At 35.8% G+C, this 25,597-nt stretch overlaps 2 protein-coding genes across 2 annotated transcripts in view; both read left to right on the forward strand.

Moving 5' to 3' along the window:
• The window catches only part of LOC134853905 (cytoplasmic dynein 1 light intermediate chain 2-like), a 485,619-nt gene extending 475,900 nt beyond the window's left edge, over nt 1-9,719 (forward strand). Inside the window, exons 4-7 of the mRNA XM_063869870.1 lie at nt 661-801; nt 1,186-1,364; nt 7,348-7,905; nt 8,538-9,719. Of these exons, the coding sequence (XP_063725940.1) occupies nt 661-801; nt 1,186-1,364; nt 7,348-7,905; nt 8,538-8,907 (1,248 nt within the window). The 3' untranslated portion in view covers nt 8,908-9,719. The remainder of the gene's footprint in view (nt 1-660; nt 802-1,185; nt 1,365-7,347; nt 7,906-8,537) is intronic.
• A 4,980-nt stretch (nt 9,720-14,699) lies between these two features.
• On the forward strand, nt 14,700-19,444 carry LOC134854232 (transport and Golgi organization protein 2 homolog). The gene is made up of 6 exons (XM_063870408.1): nt 14,700-14,831; nt 15,191-15,460; nt 15,659-15,870; nt 17,820-18,005; nt 18,535-18,713; nt 19,269-19,444. Exons 1-6 carry the CDS (start codon nt 14,702-14,704, stop codon nt 19,369-19,371), a joined length of 1,080 nt encoding a protein of 359 aa, XP_063726478.1. The 5' UTR covers nt 14,700-14,701; the 3' UTR covers nt 19,372-19,444.
• The last annotated feature ends 6,153 nt before the right edge of the window (nt 19,445-25,597 follow it).

Here is a 25,597-nt window from a genome sequence, read left to right on the forward strand (position 1 = left end):
ACACAAAAAAGTTATCGAAAAACACTTTTATAAGACCAAACTATCATTGAAAACGATGAAGTGGCTCATTTGTACTTCAAATGACTTGTGAGCTGTTTACAAACTGCACTTTGGCAAAATTGTCCCAAGCTTCGACAAAGTATGTTGTCTCGTATTATAGCTGCTTTTTCTTTTTCAGAATAAGGTAATTAAAACAAAGCGTTTAATCTGTGACCTTCGGTCATCATTTGGCAACGGGAATGGGTTTTATGTGATGATTCAATCCAAACGTGGAAATGTGGTCCTTAGTAGCGGTCAGATTATATTCGAATCCTAATCTGAATGCAGGTGCTTTATGCTGGTGATCGGTGCATCAAAAACACACACAAGAAACTAAAGTATATTTTATGTTTAATTTATGAAGTACTTTTAGAATCGAGTGAAAAAATCTAGTATGAAAAAGGCAAATTGAAAGATGATAAAAAATTTGCCTGAAAAAATTTTGCAGGGTTGAGAATGATCTTTTTTGCAATCTTGTCTTGATGTCAGCTATGCTAACTCTTTCTTCTTACGATGGTTAAGTCACGCATAGATTGTGGGTCTAGGAAACTTGGACATGACGGAGTATTTTGTGTGACTGATATTTGAATCTTATGAAGTGCTTTTGTTAAATTTGATCAGGGCTCGAAATTGATCAAGAGTGGCTATGCTCTGGACTACTACTATCTGGACGTGGAGAGTGAAGAGCTGGACATGGAGGAGAGCAGGAAGTGCAGTGTGTGGGTGCTCAGAGGTCACAGCGGAGTCCAGAGTCTATTACAGGTGCCCACTACCCATACAAACAATACTAGTCATTCGCTGGTCAGTTGAACGCCATTTTTGCAGTAGAATCCTGGTGTTTTTTGATCAGTGTTTTGTGCTTGAAAATTACGCCTGAGGTAACGTTGTTAAAAACTGAAAATCAAATAAATTGGTTATTTTAACAGACATTGATTTTTAGAAAATTGATTGGTTATTGTAACAGAAAATCACTCATTGATGAAAAGCTCATAGTATCACGCGAATCAATCATTAAAAATGCTTACAAGCAATCATATATGATTTTGAATGGTTCTGAGCATTAGAAAGGAGGCGGTTTAATTTTCTTTTTTTCTTCAAATTTTTGGTAACATTAGTGAAAATTGAGTCATGGTTCTTCTTTTTTAGTCTTCCTACTCGGCCCAGATGGTGCCCCAAACCCTCTTCACAATTGTGCTGGACTTTTCTCAGCCATGGAGGTTGAAACAGTCTCTGGAAAACGCGCTGCAGCACATTCAGTCTATTATTTCAAAACTTGAAGTTGCCGATGATGTAATAACGACAATGAAGAAGAAACTCGAACGAAGGTTAATGTTTGTGACACTGTTTTCGCTGTTTATGATAGCATGAACGTAGTTTAGAGTCTCATATAAAAGTCATAAATTTTGTTCCGACTCAAATTGATTTTTTTGCGATTTGACTTTGAGTTCTTTTCAATCTCAGTTGATTTCCTTTGCTTGCATTAGCGATCAGCTTAGTGTATTATTACGAACCTTCTTTTTTTTTTCAAACCTACCTCGCAAATATTATTTGTTCACTTATTTGGAAATTTCACTGTAGCATTGGATGCATAGCATCTGTTCTTTGCTTTATTTGTGGCTAGTGTTTGGAAGCCATTAAACGTCCGTGGCTGATTGGCTAGTGTGTGAGACTCTTAGTCTCTAGGTTGCAGGTTCGAATCTCGGACGAAACCGAATTTTTACAAATTCGAGGTTTATTTCTAATGTTTTTTATTGCACCTTATAGAGCTGCTTTTTGTCGTGTTCTCGCTAGTGTTTGTGAACTGAAGCTTCGCTTCTGTGTAAAAAGAAGGGAGAATCTACTATCGAACAGCAAAAGTGTAAAGGTCACGAAAAACGGGATCGGCTTCTTGTTTCGAAAGTGGAATTTAATTTTCAGATTTCTCAGCGAAATAAAAATTTTACTTATTGACCCAGATTGCTCAAATAAGAGATATTTATCTAAAAAGTGCAATGATTTTTTTGTTTGTGATACTGTGGACGCTGTGTATGATACGATGAGCGTAGTTCAGAGTCTTATATAGGTCGCGATGATTTTTCCGGAATAGTCTGAAAATTTGTTCCGACTCAAAATTGGTTTTTGCGGTTTGACATTTGAATTCTTTTAAAGATTTAATTTCCTTGGTTAAAAGAAAGGGAAACTGCACTATAGAACAGCAAAAGTGTAAAGGTCACGTAAAACGTGACCGATTTTTAGTTTCGAAAGTAGAATTTAATTTACAGATTTCCCAGCGAAATAAAAATTTTACTTTTTGATCTACTTTTCTTATATTGGGTTTATTGTATCAAAAAAGTGCCGATCATGAAAATTTTCTGAAGTTCAACGCAACTAGCTTTAAGGGCATCTATTTTTTGAAATTTGCAAATTGAAATTATTTCACAAATCAAGTCAGTGTTTTTTTTTTTACTATTTTTGTTCATTGACTCTTTTCCAACTGTCTGTTGATATGTTTAGGTTTCACGATAAAAAATCATCTAATGATTCAGTTTTCCACAACTGAGCTAATCTTACTTAAGATGTGGGGATCATTAAACCTGTGAAACCGAGTTTGCTCTAATCTGTAATTAGAGTTTTTCTCCTGTAAATTACTTTTGCAAATTTTCCACTTGCTTTATTATTGAGCCTTAATATTTTCCTGGCGCCTTCAAACTTGGCATATCGCCTTTGCACCTTAAGGTCTGGGGTTCGAATACAGGCTGGACTTTGATTTTTCAGTATGTATGTCATTGAAATTTTTCCGTTTAAAATTGATTTGTCGAATTTCAATTTATCAGCTTTTGTCAGCAAGTTTTGTCGGCTTGCTTGCCAAGTCACGGATTTTTCCTAAGCTGTAAGAAAGTAACATGGTAGTTGTATTTAGTAGCATGGTAGTTTTAGTTAGTAGCATGGTATTCGATTTTCAAAAGGGGCATTAATAGAAAGTCCGTCTACTAGTCCCTTTTTACATTTCCTTTCTGACTACAGGCTTCGAAAAAGTCAGTGGGAAGAGTATTTGGCCCATATTTTAGTTTTTTTTGTAAAACTACCATATCAAATCTGAGAAATTACAGGAAGCATAAAATTTATAAGTCTTCTTTCGATTAAATCAGGTCGGTTGGTGGTATAAAACTTAAAAGTCACAGCTTTTGAATCGCTCAATTTTTTTGATGACAACAATTCTTTTGGCATTTTAGTATTTTGCTCAGTTGGCGTCTAAGCACGTGATATTGGCTGAGTGCATGCTCTGAAAATACTAAAAGCTTGTTTAATATCGGTGGTTTCTCGTCAGTTTTTCTGAGATTGAGTTTTTCGTTTTTCTAAAATATATGTCTATTTTTTAATGACATTTTTCTTAGCCATTTTTTTTTCGGATCATTTGGTGTCTAACCGTGTGTTTTTGTTTTAGTGAGCGCTCAGAAAATACTAGAAGAATTTTTATTGCTAGTGGTTGTTTTTTTTTCGAGATTGAAATTTTTGTACTTCCAAAAAAAAAGTTTTTTTTTTTATGATTACATTTTTTTGGCGTTTTCTGTTTTCAGATCACTTGGCGTCTAACGACGTCTTATCAGCTTAGTGAACGCTCGGAAAATACTAGAAGCTTATTTAATGCTAGTGGTTCTGTTTCTTGTCTTTTTCTGAGATATAATTATATAATAACGGATGTCCTAAAAAGTTGTTGATTTTTTTTTCACAACAATTTACTTTGCATTTTTTGTTTTCGGATCAATTGGCTGCTAGCTACGTATTGTTAGCTTAGTGATGGCTCGAAAAATACTAGAAGCTGATTTAAATCTAATGGTTTAATTTCTCATTTTTTGTGAGATTGAATTTTTCGTATTTTCAAAAATGGTATTCCAATCGGGTACTAGACTTTTTTCAGTAAACAATTTTGTCCTCAGAACTCATCTGTATTCGTAGTACCTTGGTTCATAGTGACTTCAAGTTACTTAGTGTCTCCTGTACACTTAGCCTGGAGGTAACGAATAAGCCTGGGACAAGATCGAATATGACTAAGACCTATTTTTTTTTTTTCAAACGTTAAGTTGTGCGGTTCAAAAAATAGGCCTTTTATATATGTCTGTTTATGTTTTGTCGGCTCAGTTTCCAGATATTAGAATCGTTTTAGCTGTAAACAATTTTCAGTAGAGTTGCTTTAAGTGTTTTTACACTTGCGAAGCTAGTGTTTTAGTACTAACCTTGTTTTTTTCCAACCTAAGTCGCAAATATTGGTGCGGCACTTTTATAATGCTGCACCCCAATAATGTTGGGGCAACTTTACAGCTTTTGTATAGCATGTGCTTTGACATTCGAACACTAATAAATAAACACAATTGATGCATTTTAAATAAATCGACAAAAACGAAGAAAGCTATTTGTACCGAAAAAAAACATCACATTAACAAAAACTCCATTCCAGAAATTTTCTAACTCAATATAACTAGCAATTTTTCGAAATGCATAATTTATACATAATATAGCTTTCTGTTTTGCGATTTGACTCATCCAAAGATAGTGTGGATGCCTTCAGTTTGTTATATTCCAAATTCTTATTTGCAAAATTGAGACTATTTGTATTTGGTGCTGAATCGCATTGGCAATTTGTTAGCATAGGTAGCTGCTTTATTCGTGAAAATTTTTTGTCGGTTGTTACATTTGAGTGGCTGAGTGGATAGTGCGTGAGACTCAAAATCTCTTGATTGCAGTAGGTCGTAGATTCGAATCCTACACGTAGCCGAGTTTTTGCTAATTCGAGATTTATTTATGCTTTTTCTTATTAAACTTGATAGAGATGCTTTTTAGTCGTGTTCTCGAAAGTGTTCGCGAAGCGCAGCTTCGCTTCTAAGTACCATTTGAAAAATCAGGCCGAATCGAAATTTGTTTCTAATACTAGTTGTAATTTTACCAACTCGATTTGTCAAAATTTTTTCTTCTTCAATTTTTGTCTTTTTTATCGGGTCAATAAGTTTCGACTCAATTTATGGCGACCTAGTGGCACTCCTATTGCGTCGTTCGGGATCGAAGAAAGTTTGTGTGCGTGCGTGTGCTCTGAAGGGAAAAGGACAAATATTTTTTTAAAGTTTATTTGGAAGTTTTGTACGCTTTCGGCATTTAAGGTTTCTGCTCAGGTATTTTCTGCTTTGTTACCGCTGGGTAATTTTGAATTCAAATTAAATCAACCATCCGGTGTATCTGGTTTAGAGGTGACACAACTGCTTGAGACAGCTTTTTTCTTGACAAAAACGATTTTTTGATTTTTTAAAATTATTTTTCGTTTTGTTTTTAATCAAGTTGGTATCGCAAGTGGAGCAAAGTTCAGCTTCAGCTCTGTGTGAAAAATTATTATGGAATTTTTTGTTTGCATATCAATTAATGTCTAACCACCTGTTGTTGGCTTAGTGAGCGCTCGCAAAATTTGAAAATCTTGCTTAATGCTGGTGGTTATACGTCTTGCCTGTTTGCTGAGATTGAATTTTCCGTATTTCCAAAAAAGTTTTAAAGTTTTTTTCGACTTAGTTATTTCCATGTCACTGTATATTTGTTAGCTACGGTTTCGTTATGCTACGGTTTCGTTGTAGCGGAAGTTGTGCGAAGCTCCGCTTTTTCTCTGTGTTAAATTTGAACTCGTATCCGCAAGAGGTTTTTTTTATAAGTACTCTTAAAAGGTAGTTTTCAGTACTTTGACGCTAACCATTTTTGACCTAGCTTTTTACGAGGAGAGTAACAGAAGCAACTCATTCACCTAGCGCCCAAGAAGCATTTCAAATTCGAGCTTACGCTTTTTTCAGATAATTTTCTTAAAATTGCAGCTTCTCCCGTGTTAGTTTTTTTTGGTAGGCGTAGTTACCACATTACTGATTATTCCTGTAATTATAGCAATTTTCAGTGTCATTAAATGTCTTCTACAGTTTTTTTGTTCGATGTGGTTTTTTCTGAGCATTTTTCTATTGAACTGATGAGAAATTACTTGCACGTTTGAAAAATTAAACATTCTACTTCATTTTTTTTCAATTTGAGTTATCTTCCGCTGATTACACTTGCGATCAGCTTAGTGTGTTATTAGGAATCTTACTTTTTTCTGAACTAACCCGCAAATAAAAGTGTTTCACTTAATTCGAAGTTTCACTGTAGCATTGGGAATTGCATAGCATCTGTTCTCGGCTTTACTTGTGGCTAGTGCCTATTAAGTGTCCGTGTCTGAGTGGTTGGTGTGTGAGACTCTTAATCTATAGGTCGGTGGTTCGAATCTCAGACGCAGCCGGTTTTTTTAAACTAATTCGAGGCTTAATTTAAATTTTTCTTTGTACTTTTTTGAGCTGCTTTTTGTTGTGCTTCGCCCCTGATTTTTGAGACTCTTTTTGTAAAAGACTAAATTGTTTCTCGGTTTTTGTGTATCTTTGTCTTATTGTAAATATAAATCAGAAAAGAAGTAGTTCTTTTCATCATTGTGTCGCGTGTCTTCTCGGTAATCATGCATTTTTAATTTTGGCTAAATTCAGATTCAAGTTTTTGCTTGTATATTGTTTCAATAGTATTTTTCGCTGATAATTAAGTAAATTAAATTCGCAATAAAACAATTTTCGCTTTCTTTTTCGAATTTTCGGCGCCTTGTGTAGAAAGCAGTTTCCTCTGTCCGAAAAAGCGGTCTGTGTTTTTAGTCTTTGCACTCAGATATTGTGACGAGTGGGTTATTTAGTGAAAAATCAAAACTATGTTTAAGAGTCGATGAACGTAGTCTAACTCTTATAATAGTCGTGATGATTTTTTTTCGATTTTTTGTTTTCATGAAAAGTCTTAAAATCCTTTTATATCGAAAGAAGTGCATTCATACTTAAAAATCCACAAATTAATGCCTATAGGTATATATATTGAGTTCAATTTAAGTTCATTTGCTAGAAACTAGGCGAAAGCGCTCTCCAATTATGAAAGCTGAAATGGCGCGAAAACACTTGATCGGTTTCTATTTTCGAGGGTGGAATTTAATTTAAGGATATCCCTGCAGAATAAAGTTTTTCCTTATAATCCAGTTGTTTTTCAAATTGGGTTAAATCTATCAAAAATGTGTCAATCATAAATTGTTCTAGAAATTCAAAGGGCTTTAAGGTCATATATTTTTTTGTTTGAATTTTGGAAGTTTTTCAAAAAAACATGGCATTTTTTTTCAGTTTCTTTGCTTGCATTGACTCCTTTCCAACTGTCTGATGTAAAACAAATAATTAATTAATAATCTCTAAACGGTTGGTGTAATCTGCGGGTTTATTTAGATGTAATTGATTTCTTGTTTGTTGTTAGGTTTCAAGTATATTGTGACAATGAAGTGGATGCAAAACAGAAGTCAAACACGAGTTCAGATGAGTTACTTCCCTTGGGTGACGGAGTACTGACGGAAAACCTAGGTGTGCCTCTTATGATAGTTTGCACCAAATTAGATTCACTAGTCGACTTAGAGAAATCCTACAAGTACAACGATGAACATTTCGATTACATCCAACAGTTCCTAAGAACAGAGTGTTTAAAACACGGAGCCTCACTTGCCTATACGTCGAGTAAAGATAGCAGGTATCTTGCGGGTATTTACAAGTTGATTTTGAATAGCTTGTATGAGGTTTTGCCCAAAACTGGAACTCTAGCGTCAGTAGTTGAGAAAGACTCTATTTATGTGCCCATTGGCTGGGACAACCTGCTCAAAATCAAAACAGTCCAAGACAATTTAATCGGAGAAATAAAAGTGGACGATGTATTTGAAGATGTTTGCAAACAGCCAGCTCAAATTGTGAGTAAGAGAGGTCAACATCCAGAGGTCAGTGGGACGCCTCTAATGGCAGATGAAGAGCAAATGTTCCTCAACAGGTATGTCATCGCTTGTTAATAGTTTTTTTTTGGATTTGTAGCTATTTGCATTACTTTGATTCTATTTTTTAAATGGGGACCTCTTTTGTCGCATATTCTTAATTGTGGATAATATTACTAACTTTGGTCTTCGAAATGGGACATCTCTATTGCATGTTCCTGTAAGGTTTTTGGATGTTTTGCCTAGTCAAATAGTTTGTTGTGCAATAAAAGGTGTAGCAGTTTGCAAAATGAGCTTATTATAAATAATTACACAAGCCAAGCATGTCATCAATTTTTTTATGAACTGAAGTGGCATATTTCTTTTTTTAATTTCTGAGTAATTTCTTGATTTTTCAAGTGCATTCCTTGCTGCTTTGATTGCTGGTAAAGTGAAGTTATTAGGAGCATAAAGAGAGGGAGAGTCATAAGTTATCTGTAGCTCCTGTGTTTGAAATCTCAGAAAAGTTTTGGTTATCATGGACTATTTTCAAAGGGTTAATCATTGTTCATGTATTGAAGGTCCTTTCTCTTTTTTCTCCTGGCTATGCAAAGTATTGATTCGCGTTGGTTTTTAGGCCTTGAATTGGACACGCAGAATTATGTTGCTGTTAGTTTGAGGCTTTGTAGTGACTGAAAGTTTATATAAACAGGTCCCAGAGCGCACTCCAGAAACCAGTCCAGACCGGAACGTCATCAATCATGAGTCCAATGCGAGGGGGTGGCTCCTCCGGCAGTCGACCTCCTATTTCGGCTACTGCGAACGGCGGCGAGGCGAACCTCCAACAGTTTTTCAACAGTCTTCTTAACAGTAAATCAAGAGGCGGCGGATCTACTAGTGGTATGAGCAGTCCAGGAAGAAATTCGACGGCAATGAGTACTCCAGACCAAAGGCGAATGACGGCGCCACCTAAAGCGATTCTTCAACAGCAATCCGGCGCTTCGACGCCAGTTATGGCGAATCCCGCTGCCACTGCAGTGACTCCGGGTCCCGCAACAAACGGTGCTTCGGAGACAGCGTAAATTTAAAATGATGTAAATAAACTTCCACCAATCGAAAATAGTGTTCTTAGCCATTAAGGCCAATTATTGTGATGAGTTTTACAACGCAACGCATTACAGTGATGTTTCGCTTCAAGTAGTTGAGAAGGATAGATGTTATTTTTATAAGTTTGATTTATTTTGACGTTTGCTTTGCGGGGTCTATGCTTTTTTCTCAATCAATCAATCGGCTGTTAATCACAAACGCAGAGGATCTCTGGATTTCGATTCTTCTGCTGTGCTGGCATTGCTGTTATTGTTTCAAGAAATTCAATTCGGTCGTCGTTTTCGTCATCTTCTTTTCCAATTTAGAATACCTTCTGTTTATAATTTAAATCAGTAGTAGTGACGGGATATAGATGGGCCTATTACCATGTGTGTCGACTAGCATAACCGTTAAATCCTGTTTCTAAGGCGCTCATGGCCTATTCGAGATAGTTGATGACTGGTTACACAAATCGGTGAGTGGTTATCGACACACATGCTAATAGCTACGCCTCTCAATATTAGTGGTGAAAAGTTCGAAATTGGAGCAGATAGTTGTATGTGTCAATTGAGTTATCTTAGTTGAATTGTGAGCATAAACTAACGTTTGAATTTTTTTGAATTAGATTGACTCTTATGGAATGATCAAATAAATAAATAAAGAACAAATTAGGCATGAAGGGAAACTTTTTCGGTGGGAGAAGGAAATACTTCTAAATAATTTTTTAAATGTATCTGTGAAAGTAGGTGGGAAATATTTTATAACCCACTTTTAAAAAACTTAACCCGCTTTTAGATAAAATTCTTCTGATGAAATGACTGATGTCCAATACCTTCTCCCATTTTTTCTCGCTTTTAATTACAACTTTGAAATCCAAAAATGGCCGTTGAAAATTTAACAATTGGTATGTATTGCTGTTGATTTATTTAATAAGCATATTTAAAGGACGGTCGAATCATAAACTAGAATATGATCATTTGAAAATCATCTGTTTTCAATTTTTTAAAATCAAAATTTCGGAACTGTGGCCACTTTTGTCTGTAATTATGTATAAATAAACGCAATATTTTCATCATTTCAGCATAATTGAATTCACACCAACTAACTTAACTATGAACATCCAAGACAGCAGGCGCTTTCATTCATAGTCATTGAAAAAATTTTTGGAATAATTAAAATATTTAATTAAATCATTGTTTTCTATTGAGGTTTCTAGTGCGATTGTTATAACATCTATCTGCAGTAGCTTGTACTGATGTTTTGGTATTTCGAATTTGAAGTCAACCAACGCTTATATTAAAAGGTATGTTCGTTTTTTTTCAACCTAAGTCGCCACTTTTGGCTTGAATATCAGTATCTGGGGACAGCTCTAAGTGCAGTAAGTGATTCAATATCTTGTGTTTAATCGGTTTTATTAAACGTATGCAAAATCTGCTTGGGATGTTATTGAGAATTTTTTCACGCTAAATCGGCTTCTACAAATAGACATCAGATAAGGTGGATTCAGGTGTCCTTTTAAATTGGTGATACGATCTGCCGATGCGTTCTCAAAAGTTCATCCCAGTGCCGAAGAAATCTTATGCAACTTTGGTTGTGGTACTTCAAATTTCGAGAGCGCCAATCAGGTAATCGTCAATCTAGTAATTTCATTTGCGAGAGCAATCGGTTTGTAATTGGGAACCAGCGCTTTTTTCTAGTGAACTGCTTTTCTTACAATACTGTAAGAAATCGAACTTACACTTAAACAACTTCCATTATCCTAGCACTTCCATTATCATTCGTCTTAGCACCCTTAAGTCTGGAGTTCGAATACCGGACAGATCATGTTTTTTTTTCAGTATGTATGGAGTTCAATTGTTTTCTGGGAAAAATTCAATTGTCCGACTTTCGTTTTTAGGCGCATTTCATATCAGCGAAAAATCCAAAACATAGAACCTTCCGAATGAAACCATTTATGAATAAGTTTCTTAAACGATTTTCTCTGGATCAAATGGTATCGGCTTATGTTTTATTGGCTCAGTCACCGTATTTTGCTTAGTTTTAGGAAAAAAAAATGAGTTTCATGCTTTTGAGTAATACAGGGTAGAAAGGGTATATAAGCCGGTAATTTTTAATTATAGCTAAAAAATTTTTTATGGCTTTTAGTTTTCGGCTCGAGCCTCCAAAAACCTTAATCGACTTAGTAACCGCTAGATAAATGAAAGTTTGTTTATTGCTGATGGCTGTGTTTCTCGACTATGTTTCTGAAATTAAATTACTATTTCTGTTTTTCGTTATTAAAAATATTACTCTATTTTTACGTAGTCATTTCCGTCTTATTTTTAATTGCTAGCTTGAAATACTAAATTTGCTCTCTATCGCTTCGGTTCTGTAAAGTTATTTAAATATAGACTAAAAATTAAAAAAATATATATTTCTTCTTTTTACCACTGAAAAAGACCAGTTTGCTTGGATTTTTTCTGCTCTTTCCCTGAAAGAAAAAATTGAAAAAAAAACTAAATTTAAAGATATCTACTATAAATATTTTCTTAACTTTTGAAGTTTATGCTTCCCTCCCTTTTCAAGAAGAAAATTTATTTTCTCGTTGTTGCTTTAATTTTAAATGGTATGAATGATATATAAATACAACCATAACAAAATGCAGAAAGCTAACGAACCCAAAAAGGTTGCAAAATGTTGCTCTGACTTGGTATGAAATGAGTTCAGTCACTACAGATATGTAAATTCGGAAAAAACATAATCAGTATTAAATGCAATGCGACTAATAAAGAAAAGTCATGCAAAAAATGAAAAACTAATGTATTAAAAAATGGATGCGTGGCACCAAATGAATAAGCAATTGTTCAGTATATAAACGTTTTTTATACTGAATAATTGCTTATTCGTTTTTGTCAGCAGTAGCTCTGTTGAAAAATAAAACGGAATTGAAGTAGATGAAATAGTTTTACGGAACAAGGCTTATTTAACACCGGCATTCTTTGTTTCTGCGCGTGTTTTTTTTCCAAATATGACATCATTCCAGACGGAATGATGCTATACCGCCTCGCGTTGTATATTGCGTTGTATCTCTCTGGTTCTGTGAAGTTATTTAAATATACACTAAAAATTGAAAAAGAAATAATTTCTTTCAGAAATTTTTGTAGTTATGGTTTTTCGTTTAAGAGTAATGAACGTAGTGAAGACTCTTATATAGGTCTTGCTGATTCTTTTTTTTTTCAGGAAAAAGTCTTAAAATTTGTTCATGCTCAATTTTGATCTTTCGCGGTTTGACTTGTGGTTTTTTTTTTTAATTTCAGTGCATTTCTGGTGTGAAAAGGAAGGCAAACTCCACTATCGAACAGCAAAGTTGTAAAGGTCACGATAAACGTGAGCGACTTCTAATTTTGAAAGTGGAAATTAATTATCAGATTTCCCTGCGAAATAAAAGTTATACCTATTGATCTTGTTTTCTCAAATTGGGTTAATTTTAACAAAAAAGTGTCCGTCATAGATTTTTCTACAAATTCAAAGAGCTTTAAGGCCATCTAGTTTTTAATTCGAATTTCAAAAGTTGAAGATTTTTGAAAAAACGAGTCGTTTTTTTTCAGTTTCCTTGCGTTCATTACTCATTTCCAACTGTCAGTTTGCTATGTTCTTTTTCTGTTTGGTAGCTTGCTAAGCAATGCTCGTGTTATCGTGCGCATTAAAAGACAGAGCCTTGATTCTGTCTGCACCAGAGAAGTTTCTACTGTGCAAGTTAGAGCGAATAATGTGAGTTTCCAATCCCGAAATAACTATGGCTGTTGTTTCCGTATTTCTTGCGCAATAATTATTAGGTCATGTCATCAATAGACTTATGATGACGCATTTTTTATGCACAACCTTGAAGTATTTAGAATATTTTAAAAGCGTTCTTTTCGAGTTCGTCAGATTGTGTGCTCGATCCCCTGCCATGGCAATGCTTAAGTGCAAGGACGAGGTCTCACTTGACCTTAAGCTTCAGGTCTACCAGAGTTTGACTGATTTCGGCTGCAATACTGTTACCACGTGAAAGGTCTAGACGCAAAAAAACGACCTTGTGTCGTCGCAAAAAAGAGCTTCGCGCAACAAAATAACTCAGTCTGTAGTGTGGAGAAATAAGAGAAACGGACTATGCGTAGACAGGCTAGATAGCTTTTCATAGATCCTCTGCGAATCGCATAAATCAGCATTATTTACAATCATTTCAAGCAGTCATTGAAAATAATTGTATATGTCACAAAAATTTTGTCCTGGAGATCAAAATCAGCGCTAGTTGTTAGCTTGTGATTAACTCGGACTTCGGTGCTTTTTCCCACCGTCTACAAACTTCATTGTTACGCCATAACCAGTAGGTTTTGTGCGCTCTTTTTCCTCCCTCCCCTCACACCAGCATCAAATTTATAGTGTAACGAGGGGTTTTACGAAGTTAATTATGAGAATCATTTTTGTCATAGCCTAATTAGTCCGCATGCCAATTTTTGTAGCAATCCGCATGCCAATTTTTGTAGCAATGTGACCAGAAAAATCACTTAAAAATGACCGCTGGGGGAAAGGAAAAATAGCCGTTTTGTATGAGGATCAAATATTTCTTGACTATCGAACCATTGATTTCACAAGGTTGTTGAAAACCAAATATGTTTGGAATTGAGGAGTTAGCATGCATGCCGCTCTTCGAAACAACCAGTTTGATTCGGGACTTGTAATCCTTCGCTGGGCTTTTTTCCAGTTTCTCACCCCTCTTATAAAGTTACAAATAAAATAGTTGAAAAATTGTTCATACGGCAATTTGCGTGCAAAACATGTGAACATTTGTTCACTGACACGTTTTATTGCAGTTTAGAGCATAAAAGGTCATTATAAATAGGCTTTCATAAATTGGTTTTCAGAAAAAAATCAAAGGGGGAACTGGAAAAAAGCCCTTCGTTGGGAACAACAAACGATGGTCATTATTAATTGATTAATCGATTGCGCGAGGATGGCGTTTAAGGAAAAGCTGCCAAAACTTTTTCGCCCCTGACTGTTTTCTTGAATGGGCATAAGTTTGGATCAAGATTGGCATAGTTGCAAAAGGAAAGAGGCTTCTTGCATTCAGTTGATAAGATGAAGGGATCGATGAGCGACAATTTGATCTCTCAGATCTGCGATCGTTGTTTTAAACTTCTGACTATTTTGATGTTCTAAGAACACGTGCATATATGTTGCTCTCCGACCAATTAGCATCTTAATGTAGAACAATCCAGCAACCCAGGTGAGTGTCAAAATTAAAACGTCATTTATTTTAAAGTGATTTAGTGAAAAATCCAAATGCATTCGTTCATCTTGGATTTTCTTTATTATTCCGGTTATAATTCTAACTCTGTATAATTTTCCCAATTAAAAGTAGCACACACTGCATATTGTATTGGTTTGAGTTCATCTAACAACTTCCGTTCCATTGAGCGTTAGAGCTCTAACATCAAAGCTATTTCTTTTCGATTTTGCCACGAGAATTTCTGTTTTGTGAGGGTTGCTTTGGAGCTTCAATGAGCTCAATGCGTCGGCAACATAAGAAACTGTTTTGAAGTCTTTCTGTAATATGCCCAGAGGATGGCAACTTATAAAAGCTTATGTGCAACAATATGTCATCCGTGTATAGCTGATACTCTAAGTTCAAGGATTTTAGGAAGTTTCCTATGGGCTTTATATATCGGAATCAAATTTTACTTACGATTTTTCGAGTAAGTACAATCCAATAAAGCTTGTCGATTTAATGTGAACTTGTCTTGATTTTTCTTGTTGTTTCAGACAACTATGTGTATATTATTTTGGTATCAGTACGATGGAACCACGGAGAAGATCAAAGTGAGCGGGCCAGCGGACACTAAGTCCAAGCCAGAGGAGGCCGCGAAACCCACAACTGCAGGCAACAATCCAGAAAACGGTACTTGCATAGATGGTTCCCAAAATTTAGAGAGTAGTTTGATGAAAGCTACTTCAGATGGAATATCATTTTAGGGTCGATCGATTTTATTCCAGTCCTTCTGTATGTTTACTTTCAAATTAGATTCACGAAAAGTTACTTTTCCAAATTTTCACCCAGCGAGGAATTTGTTTTTAAAGGCGTTTTTATAAATTGCTGGGCGGTTAAAATAGGAAAGAACCCCATATCAACTCCTTGTTATTTAACTCGAAAGACATATTGACTGCTTTTACAGCCTGCAGAAGCTTGTTACAGCTTTATTGATATGTGATATGATAGCTTTACGGAACCATTTACCATACTTATACCTGCTAAAATAGAAGAAGCCGCCCAAGAGGCTCAAGACGAGTTCCAGGAGCCGGACTTTCTGGACCCCAACTATGCGGCTGGTCTCGAAGCGGCTTCGGACTACTCGGAATCTTTTGACGACCCGGAACACCCAGTGAACAAAGTGTTACACAAGTACAAGCTGATTATAGCAGCCAATCGGGATGAGTTCATGGACCGAGAAGCCTCGCCTTTGCATATTTGGAATGACGCTAACGATATAGTGGCGGGAAAAGACAAGAAAGAAGGGGGCACGTGGATGGGTTGGTGCTTCCTTCATTCACTTCCTAAGTCTCCTAAATTATTATCGTCATTTTTGCTATAGTTTTTGCAAGCATTGTAAAAAGTAACTAAACGTATCTTTAAGCGTAGAGAAATTTCTAAATCACTGGGGTCCAAATTAATAGCAGTTAAGTGTCTACTAAGAATAGCACTTTAATAGTGAGAACTTTCTTTATCAGGTGTCTCTAGGAAGTTCAAGTGTGCCTCTGTGATCCTGAACAAGTACTCCAAGAAGCGAGAAGAGGAGACGCCGAAGAATTCGCGTGGATCGATAGTGGTGAACAACTTGAAAAACCACAGCGAGTTTGCGTCCAAACTGAGAGCGGAGTGTACTGAGAACAAATACCTCCCCTTCTATCTGCTCAGTTTTGACTTCGAAGGACCCTTGAAGGTGATGATTTAAATCTAGTTTTTTTTGCGCAATCTTGTCTGTGAAATGACCTTGCCCCCCCCCCCCCTGAAATGATCTTTTCTAAGTTGAAAGATGGTTCTCTCATATACCTCCAGCAAATATTCGCAGAACTCCACCTCTATAATGAAAATTACTGATTATTAAAGCTGAATTGCAGGATTATTCCATGTTTGCATACCCTGCGTTCTTACCAAATAAGACAGAAAAAAAATTACCACCGTTTCTTAGAAGCTCTAGAAACACTATACCCTGACAGTAGGCCTGAAAAAAAGTTTGATGGATTTGAGCTGAGCGCTAGTGAAGCATTTTCAGAAAGGTTTCACACATTTTTAAGTGTCTGGCTGTTTTTTTCATCTATCTGAAATTTAAATGAGCAAAATTGCGGATGATAAAGGAATATATAACAAACCACGAGTTTGTGTTAGCACTCAAAATCTTATCCTCGCTGGCTTCTGAAATGGAAGAACAAATATGAAAATCATACAAAAAATAGTCGAGGAAACACAAATAGTAAGCGAACGCACCATAAAAGTTGACTAGTTATGCCTGAATTTATGATCAAACTGCATGCCTCTGTTCAAAAACTCAGTGGGCACAAATTTACAAAAAAAAAGAAAAAAGAGCAGAGCTTAAACCAAAAAGTGCAGAATATGATGCTAGCATAGCGTTTCTTTGGCGCTAGGGTGAACTTATGATTAAGGTTTGTTTTTTTTATAAATACTTTTGAATTAAAATTTATTTTGTCATTGTTTGTTGTCAAAAAAACTTCTCTTTGCAGCATTCCGGAGACGCAAAAAAAACGCTTTAACAACGCTTGTTTTAACTCGCTTTTTACGCTAGCGAGCAGCTAGTGTTTTAGTACGAACATTCTTTTTTCTAACCTATCTCGCAAATAAAACTGTTTATTAAAAGTGTTCACTTGTGTGCCTTTTTGTTATAATCACGATCTCTAGCATTGGAAATTTTATAGCATCTGTTCTGACTTTATTTGTGCCTAGTGTTTGTGATGGGTTAAGCGTCCGTGGCTGAGTGTTTAGAGCGTGAAACTAATAATTTCTAGATTGCAGTAGGTCGTAGGTTTGAGTCCGAGACACCACAGAATTTTTTTTACTAATTCGAGGCTTATTTTTACTTTCTTTTTGCCTTTTTTTTAGAACTGTAGAGCTGCTTTTTGTCGTGTTCTCGCGCAGCTCCTTGTCCTGTAAAAAATGCTGTCTCTCTGGAGCAATAGCTCCTATGCCGGGACTAAATGGCTCTTTTCCACTCGCTTCCTCCTCTCATTCAAATTTGAAATTATGCTGAATGTCCTTATCTTAGTGTTGTCACAATTTTAGCATTGTAACAATGTCACAAGAAAACGTGGTGAACAATTGGATGATTTTAGCATATTTGTTTTTCTTAAGTTGCTTCATAATATCACATTTTTAGCCGTAAATTGAAGTCAAAATTCAATCAAACCGTCAAATAATTCTTTATCGAGCTTGCGAACGTTAGTGTATTAGTATGAACCTTCTTTTTTTCTAACCTAACTGGCAAATAAGTGTGGTCACTTATTTGGTGGCACTTTTGCTAGAATCACGATCTGTAGCATTGGAACTTTCATAGCATCTGTTCTCTGCTGTTTTAGTGGCTAGTGTTTGATTCAATAAGCGTCGGTAGTGTGGGTAGTGCGTTAGACTCATAATATCTAGGTCCGAGATCGAATATCAGACGAAGCCGCGTTTTTACTAATTCGAGGCTTATTTCTACTTTCTTATTGCACGTGTATAGAGCTGCTTTTTGTCGTGTTCCCGTAGGTGTTTGCGAGGTACAGCTTCTACTCTATGTAGATTTTTGGACGTCCGAATAGGAAATATCTGAGAGCAGCCTAACCTTAAGGCGTTTAACCTGTTTTTTTTTTGTGCGTGATAACATAGAAGTATTTTCAGGTGGCCTACTACACTTGTGGAGCGGACGGTAAGTTGAAGCACAAGGAGATCACAGGAACTGGCTTCTGTTCCCACTCCAACTCCTCAATGGAGTCCCCGTGGGTGAAGACGAAGACTGGCCAGGAGTTGTTTGAGAATACCGTCACTGAGTCACTCATGAAGACATCGGAGAAGACCAAAATGCAGGCTAGTCTATTCAAACAAGTTTTGCAGCTAGCAAAATCAAAACGGTCGTTGTGTGAATATCTTCAAAATGATATAATCTAACAACAACCAGTATGGCTTACTACATTTGTAATGCATAAGTTCGCATACAAATTTTTTATTGAACTGCTCCTTGCCAAAATATTCTTGGATCTACTTAACAATCTCCCCCCTTTCAAGAAAGGGGGGATTCTTTAGTAGGTACAATGGGGGGGGGGGAGATTGTTAAGTAGGTCCCCAGAGATCAACTTAAAAATCTCTCCCCCCCCCCCTTTATCATGGATCAATATCATGGATCGCGATTCGAATGCGTTCTTTAAAGGCATGTAATTAATGAGCTTGAGCAATGTATTCTTTTTGGTATGTATGCTCTCTAGTATGCACGCTCGTAAACAGCAATTTCAATTTTCAATGGTTTTTATTTTGATTGCAAAAATTTATCTGAAGTTTTTGGATTCGATAATCTTTCACCTTCTTTGAACTGTTTTTTTTTAAAATATTTTTTATACAGGTGATGCGAGATTTGAAAGCATCTCTTATCAAGATGTTGAAAACAGACACTAGACACGAGGACCCTGCACTGTGTGCGAGCTACAATGGACTTTTGCCCCCAGACACAGCCGAAGACCTCTCCTTGCTGTCCTCCATCTTCGTCAAGTCGAAATGCGACAAGTTCAAATACGGAACTAGGTGAAGTTATACAGTAGTTGGAGCCTCGTAGTTTATGTATCGTAAAATAGGAACAAGAAGAATTAATGTCTTGGTGCTACCTATACTCATGATGCAATATGAGGCAAAAATTACTTGAGTTGAACGTCAATAGACACTATGATAAAAAGTAGTTTTTCAATTAAAGGGTAATAAATAAGTAGCAACAATTTTTATCGAGCTGTGGTTCTAATCCGTAAAATACCACTGAATAAAAATTAAATTCTAATTCGTAAAATACCACATTAAATTTACATGTGATTCTGTAAATACAAAACGAATTTTTGTATTCATTACAAAATGATATAGAACCGAACACATCAAGGATTTATTCGAGAGATTATTTTGAATTCTAAATAAATTTAAAAAATGGAATTTCAACAATTTAAAATTTTGGTGAAATTTACGAAATATATTGGAGCTTTTATATATTGCGAAATATATTGGAAATATATTGAAGGGAAGGATTTGCAACTTTTGGTTAATTTACTCACTTTACCAACTACTGGATAACTTGGCACTTATCTGTCTGTCCAGAGTGCACACGATTTTGATAGTGGACCAGAAGAATGACGTCTACTTCATCGAGCAGAACAGTGTGACGGGCAAGGAAGAGTATTTGCGCTTCAGTTGCAAGTAGTGTCCAGTATTTGGGTCTAAAAGGCTATTAAAGCGCATAATAATACAAGTTTTTCAATGAGGTTTGGAGTTGAATAAACTCAAATTCGTGTTTTACGGATGATTTTTGTTATAAAATGTCTTAACACTTTACTTTGTCTTGGAAAAAATTGAGTGCCTACTTTAATGCGATTACTTAAGCGTAATGAGAATGCAAGATTTTGAAAGTGTGAAATTTGAAAAACTTGTATCAAATTAGTGTTTCCAGGTTGAATTAACAGATTAATTTTTAAACAGAGAAAAACGGCTTGCAAAGTCAGTTGTTTATAAACGGTGCTTTAAAAATGTCATCATATAAAAACGTATTTTTATCCTTATAATTGGTGCTGTTTTTGTACTTCAGATTAATGTACATAGATAGATTGTATTTTTGTACCGTAATAATTAGAACTAGGTTTGAAATCAAGTAACAAAATTTAAGTAGTTTCTTTTGAAAAAGGGAAGGATTTGTAAGATCAGAGTTATTAAGAGTAATGAACGTAGTGAGTAGTCTTATAGATCTTGCTGATTTTTTTTTGTTTTTTTTTCAACAAAAATGTGTTCACGCTCAATTTTGATTTTTTGCGGCTTGACTTGTGATTTCTTTCAAGTTCTGTTCATTTCCAATGATAAAAGGAAGGCAACTTTCACTATCGAACAGCAAAATTGTAAAGGTCACGAAAAACGACTTCCAATTTCGAAAATAGAAATTAGTTATCAGATTTCCCAGCGAAATAAAAATTTTACCTATTGATCCAGTGTTCTCAAATTGGGTCAAATTTAAGAAAAAAGTGTCCATCATAATTTATTCTACAAATCTAAAGAGCTTTAAGGCCATCTATTTTTTCTCCAAAGTTCAAAAGTTGAAGTTTTTTGAAAAAAAAACAAGGCAGCTTTTTTTCAGTTTCTTGGCATTCATATTCTTATCCAACTGTCAGTTGGCTATGTTTTCCATAATCGCTTGATGATTTGATTTATTAGAATTGTCAATTTTCTTGACTTCTCCAGCGGCTTAGTGTCATGATTTTGCATTGTTTGCAAAGAAATATAATCTTTACGCCTGACCTCTCCGGAAACAAACAGGGGTGAAAATCTAGGACTTTCAGAAATTTTAAAGCTTGAAATTTTTCATGGCAAAAATTTTGTTTTCGGCTCAATGGGAGTTAACCTACGTTTTGTCCGCTTAGTTACTGCTCAATAAATGTTTCTGCATTCTTAGTTCACGCCGGGTGTTGTATTGCTGAATGTGTTCTCCTCAAATCGAACAGCATTTGAAACAACAAGAAATTTTTGTATTTGATTTCAAGTGGCTTTTGTTTCATTTTTTATCTGCTAGCTTGCAATGTCATGTATGTGTGGTATTACAAGTGGTGCGAAGCTCCACATCGCCTCTGTCTGACAAGTTCAGTTCAATTTTTTCCCGTATTTTTCAAATTTTACGCTTATTCAATTTTTTTAAACTCAATTCAAATTTTACGATATCCAATTACGTAAGTGAAACTAGCTCTCGTAAAAGCAAGAATGGCTTTTAGTTTCAAATCCGTATTTCAAATTTCTCAGCGGAATAAAAAAAAAGCCCCATTGATCTAGTTGTTATTCTTTTCAGGGTTAGTTTTGTTTTATGTAAAAGTGTCAAATAGCTTCAGCTTGCATTGTTTGTTTTTTTTTCCAAAATCAAAAGTAAAATATTCCACGTCGATCATTTTTCTGGTTTCCTTGAGTTCGCTGACAGTTTTCCAACGATATGTTGGCCTTGTTCCTTCTTGAAACCACTTATAAGGAGCAGAGTATACGCAGATGCCACAGTAGTGTATAATTATATTACTATGTAATTTTTCAGAGCAATGGCTGATTTTTTAAATCAATCTATGCCGAATTAGCTCTGATTTGTGCATGATCCAATCCTGCTAATTCTGTTAGGTTTATCTGGGAAGCCTGTCAAATCGCTCTTTTGGGTATCTTCGAGAAAAATCAGGGTACAGTTAATCGATTCGATGTGTAGAAAGCAGCTTCAATTTGTACTTCAAATTTTTTGCGTCTCGAACTGTCTCCCAACTAATTATTTATTGCTTTGTGGAGTAACTTTGAATGCATACAGTCTGAAAATACTTTAAGTCTGATTTGATATAAGTCTGATTTGATATTTCGCGCGGAGAATATAACACGCTCAATTTTTTTTTGAGTTTTTGTAGTACACGAAAAAGAGTGTTGTGGTCAAAACGATCTTGTTAAATTGGACAACAATCTGCTACCCGTGTTTCAAATTGCCTTATTTTTTTTCAATAAGGTAAATCATTAATAATCAGCAAATAGTTTTGGAAAGTTAATTTTTGATGTTGACTTGGATTCTCTTTACGTTTTCTAACAGTTGGTTGAGTTGGTTTTCTAATTGATTAACTTATATTTGGTGAACCAGCTTTAAATGGTTGCTTATTGATTTGGCAATTGAATGCATGCACTTTTAGTGTTTTGCGGTTGCAGTTTGCAGCTTTAAATTCTTGCTTATTGTTTTGGCAATTGAATGCATTCTTAGCGCAGTTGGGGTTGCACTCTTAGGTTGCAGTAATAGCGGTTTTTCGTAGCAATTCAATTCTGCAGTCTTGTTTTTTCGAACCGTAAATCCAAACATAAGTTTTCAGAAAAGGATTCAATTTTAATAAAGCAGGTTTGTAGATAAGGATTTTGTCACGCTGACGTGTTTTATGTTTTTTTCCAGGGTTTTGTTTGCTTTATTATTTGCAATTCTCAATTACACAAGCGTAGCTTGCTTTATATCTTGATACGATATGTCTGTTTTAAAAATCAAATGAGATTTTACATATTTATTGTACAGGTTGTATTTGGTTTTTTAGGGAAACTCGCTCAAAATGATGGCAAATTTTTTCAAGTACGGTCAGTTCTGCAGCGCAATTCATTCCAGTTCAATGACAGATTCTGTGAAATTTATAAGATTGAAACGCATTTAATTGCTAACTTTGCATAAGTTGTCCTTAAATTCTAAAAGGTCCTGAGAAAAGCACAGCGCAAATTTAATCAGCCTCATTATCGAGTCGGTGCTCACCTGAAAAAATTATCCATTTTTGCCCGCTCCAAGAGCACAATCCTGAAATTATTGAAAGTTTTTCATTTACCATTAGCAAATTGGTAGCTGTATTCATACTTTCAGCATACAATGAGGTTTTGAGAGAGTTTTCTAAAGTTTCTAAATAACAGTTGAAGCGTTTCGGTTTTTTTTTACTTGAATTGAGAAGGGTGATAAACATTATTCATTTCTTTTTAAATATCCTAAAACCCATTTCTTAGAAAGAAAAGTTTATGTGTGTGAAAGATTCGAATTTTATATGCAAGCCTAATGTACGCATTGTTTTTGTTTGGACACAGGCGATAGTTTGAGTTTTTGCTATTATTGCGGTCAGAACTTTAGGCCACCTGCACAGCTACCGGCTCTAAAGATGTCTAAAATTTTCAGTGAAGTCCTGTTGATGTCCTTTATGTCACTCTGGCGGATTGCGATGGAAATTTAGGCTTTTTTCAGTCAGTATACTGTCGAATGGAGTCAGGGGTGGCTAGATGTTTTTGTTTCGGTCCTAAAGCGTGGAAGATGTTTATTAAGGTCGGCCAAATGTCTAGACATATTCTCTTGGAAGTTTTGAGGGCAGCGCAAGGCAAGAAGGGGAACAACAGCGCAGGGCGAAGCAAGGCAACCCAGGGCAGCGTACAGCAAGGCAAGGAGGGGCAGGGCAGCGCAAGACAAGATAGGGCAGCCTTAGGCAAGGCGGGGCAGCGCAAGGCAAGGTTGAGCAGCGCAACGCAAGGAGGGGCAGGGCAGCTTAAGGCAGGGCAAGGAGGGGCATTGGAGCGTAACCCAAAGCAGAGCAGCCCAAGGCGAGGTGCGAAAAGGCAGCGCAATGCAAGGCGGGGTAGCGTAAGGAAAGGCACGGCAGCTCGCAAGTTTTGTATATTCCCGGAGTTTTTTCTGGATATAAGCCTGGATAAATTATAAGTTGATCTTTTTTTTAGATCAAGGCCAAATGTCTGAACAAGTTGTCTTGAATGTTTGATCGCAGACAAAGGCAGTGCAGCGCAAGGCAGGCAGCTCAGCTCGATTGGAAAGGTGAAGCAAAGCAAGGCAGGGCAGGTTAATTTGAGGACCGCAGGGCAGGGAAGCGTAAGGCCGGGCAAGGAGGGACAGGGAGTAACAGGCAAGGCAAGCCTTAAACAATGCAGGCCAGCGCAGAAGGCGGGACAAGGCATGGCAGCGCAAGCTAAAGAGGGCAGGGCAGCGTACGGTAAGGCAGGACAGGGCAAGGTAAGATTGCAGCACAAAGAAGGCACCGCATGGCATCCTAAAGCAAGGCACATCAGAGCTGCTAGGAATGACAGAGCACGGAGAGGCTGAGCAGCAAGGAGGAACAGGACAGCACAGAACATGGAAATGCAGCGCAACGCAAGAAGGGGCAGGGCAAAACATAGTTCTCTAGAAGCTTTTTCAATCTGAATTAAGGATAAATTTAAATTTTTCAGGTCAAGGCCAGATGTAAGTTTTGAGAAACACTACATTTATCTTGAAATATTGAGAAACGTTTCATCAATTAAATTTAAATTCATAGTTTGTGACTCAAAATTGGTTTTCTGTGCTGCATATTAACGGGGATGTAATTCGTAGTTTAGAGGAAGCTCGTAGTTTAAAGGAATCGGACAATTTTACGAATGTTTTAAAAAAGTTTTAGAAACTTGGATAGGCTCAAAAAAAACTTAAATTCGAAACTTTGTACCCGTACTTGCAGGCTGATAGAAGTGTAATTCAGGGTTGCGATTCTAATGCCGAGACTTGCACTTTCAAAAGCTGGTAGTTTTGGAGATGTGGACGATTTAACGAATTGTCAAAATGTTCTAAAACAAGTTTGAAGTCAAAATTTAGTACCCGTGGTTGCATATCAACAGGAGGTAGTTAAGAAGATATGAACATCTTTACGAATAGATTTTAAAAGTTTTAGAAATTTAAAATGAAACTCAAAGAAAAAAGTTTCAAATTAAAAGTTTTGTACCCGCATTTGCATGCTGACGGGGGTCTATTCAATCTTCCAGAAGCTCGTACTGTAGAAAATATAGATTTTGTAAAACTTCAGCAATAAAGTTTTTACCCTTATTTTAACCGTATTTGCATGCTAACGGTGGTGTTAATTAGCTTTGTGATTGTAATACCAAAGCTTGGCCTTCCAAACGCTCGTAGTTAAGATTAAAACGATTGAACGAATCCTACTGTCATCTCTGAGTCCCATTTCTAACGAATAAAGTGGATGAACTGCTCAAAATATTTGTGATTGACCGGAGAATTTTATTCGTTAATTTTTTTTATTAGGCTAGGAAACAACTGAAGATATAATTTTTATCGCGGACCGATTCCTGCTTTCAAAACATCTATCCAATTATTCAAATCGTTTTAAGATATGAAAACAAATTGAAATTATTCATATTCAATTATTCAAAACGTTTTAAGATATGAAAACAAATTGAAAGGTATGTTTTATTTTTCAGCAACTTGCTTGAAAAATTTTTTACTTTTCTCGAATCGACTCAAGCTATGAAAAATTTGATGCTTTTTTAGAATCGACTCAAGCTATGCAAAACACTTGATATATTTCAAATTTCTGTTCATGAGCTTGGTTGAAAACAATTTAACTTTTCCGAATACATTCGGCTAATAAGACAGCCTAGAATTCATCAAATTTTTGTTCAGTAGATTGACTAAAAAAGCTTCTTGCTAACCTATCTACGCTATAAATAAACTGGAACTGTTTTAAAATTTGGTCGCTTTATCGGTTCAGAGTTTTTTGCTCATGCTCTAATGCTGGCTCCAAAAAATTTCAATTTCTCGATCATAGAATCAAACTAGAATATCAAATAAATCAAAATTTTGAATGCTTGAATGGCTTTCCTCAGGAAAAATTTTTGGCCAATCGACTCCTGTTATGGGAGTTTCATGGCTTGGTGAGAAAAGGTTTAACTGCAGTGCTTGGCTAGTTTTTCAGAATTGAATTCAACTTTTTGTGTGCAAATTCATGCAATGAATTAACTTAAAAGCTTAATAAGTTTCATATCTTGAATAGCTTGCTAAAAAACTGAAATTATTTTGCGAACTGATATACGCAATGAAATGACTTTAAAAATTTCTGTTTCATTGTTCGAAATGTTATTTCACAAAACTT

Source organism: Symsagittifera roscoffensis, chromosome 9, assembly GCF_963678635.1.
Source record: "Symsagittifera roscoffensis chromosome 9, txSymRosc1.1, whole genome shotgun sequence".
NCBI classification, from domain to species: Eukaryota; Metazoa; Xenacoelomorpha; order Acoela; family Convolutidae; genus Symsagittifera; species Symsagittifera roscoffensis.

Bases quoted from the DNA above. Each gene is read 5' to 3' on its own strand.
- LOC134854232 (XM_063870408.1), top strand. From the start codon at position 14,702: ATGTGTATATTATTTTGGTATCAGTACGATGGAACCACGGAGAAGATC. The intron at 15,461-15,658 runs GTTGGTGCTTCC...TTTCTTTATCAG, and splicing joins AGAAGGGGGCACGTGGATGG to GTGTCTCTAGGAAGTTCAAG. The intron at 18,714-19,268 runs GTGAAGTTATAC...CTGTCTGTCCAG, and splicing joins AAGTTCAAATACGGAACTAG to AGTGCACACGATTTTGATAG.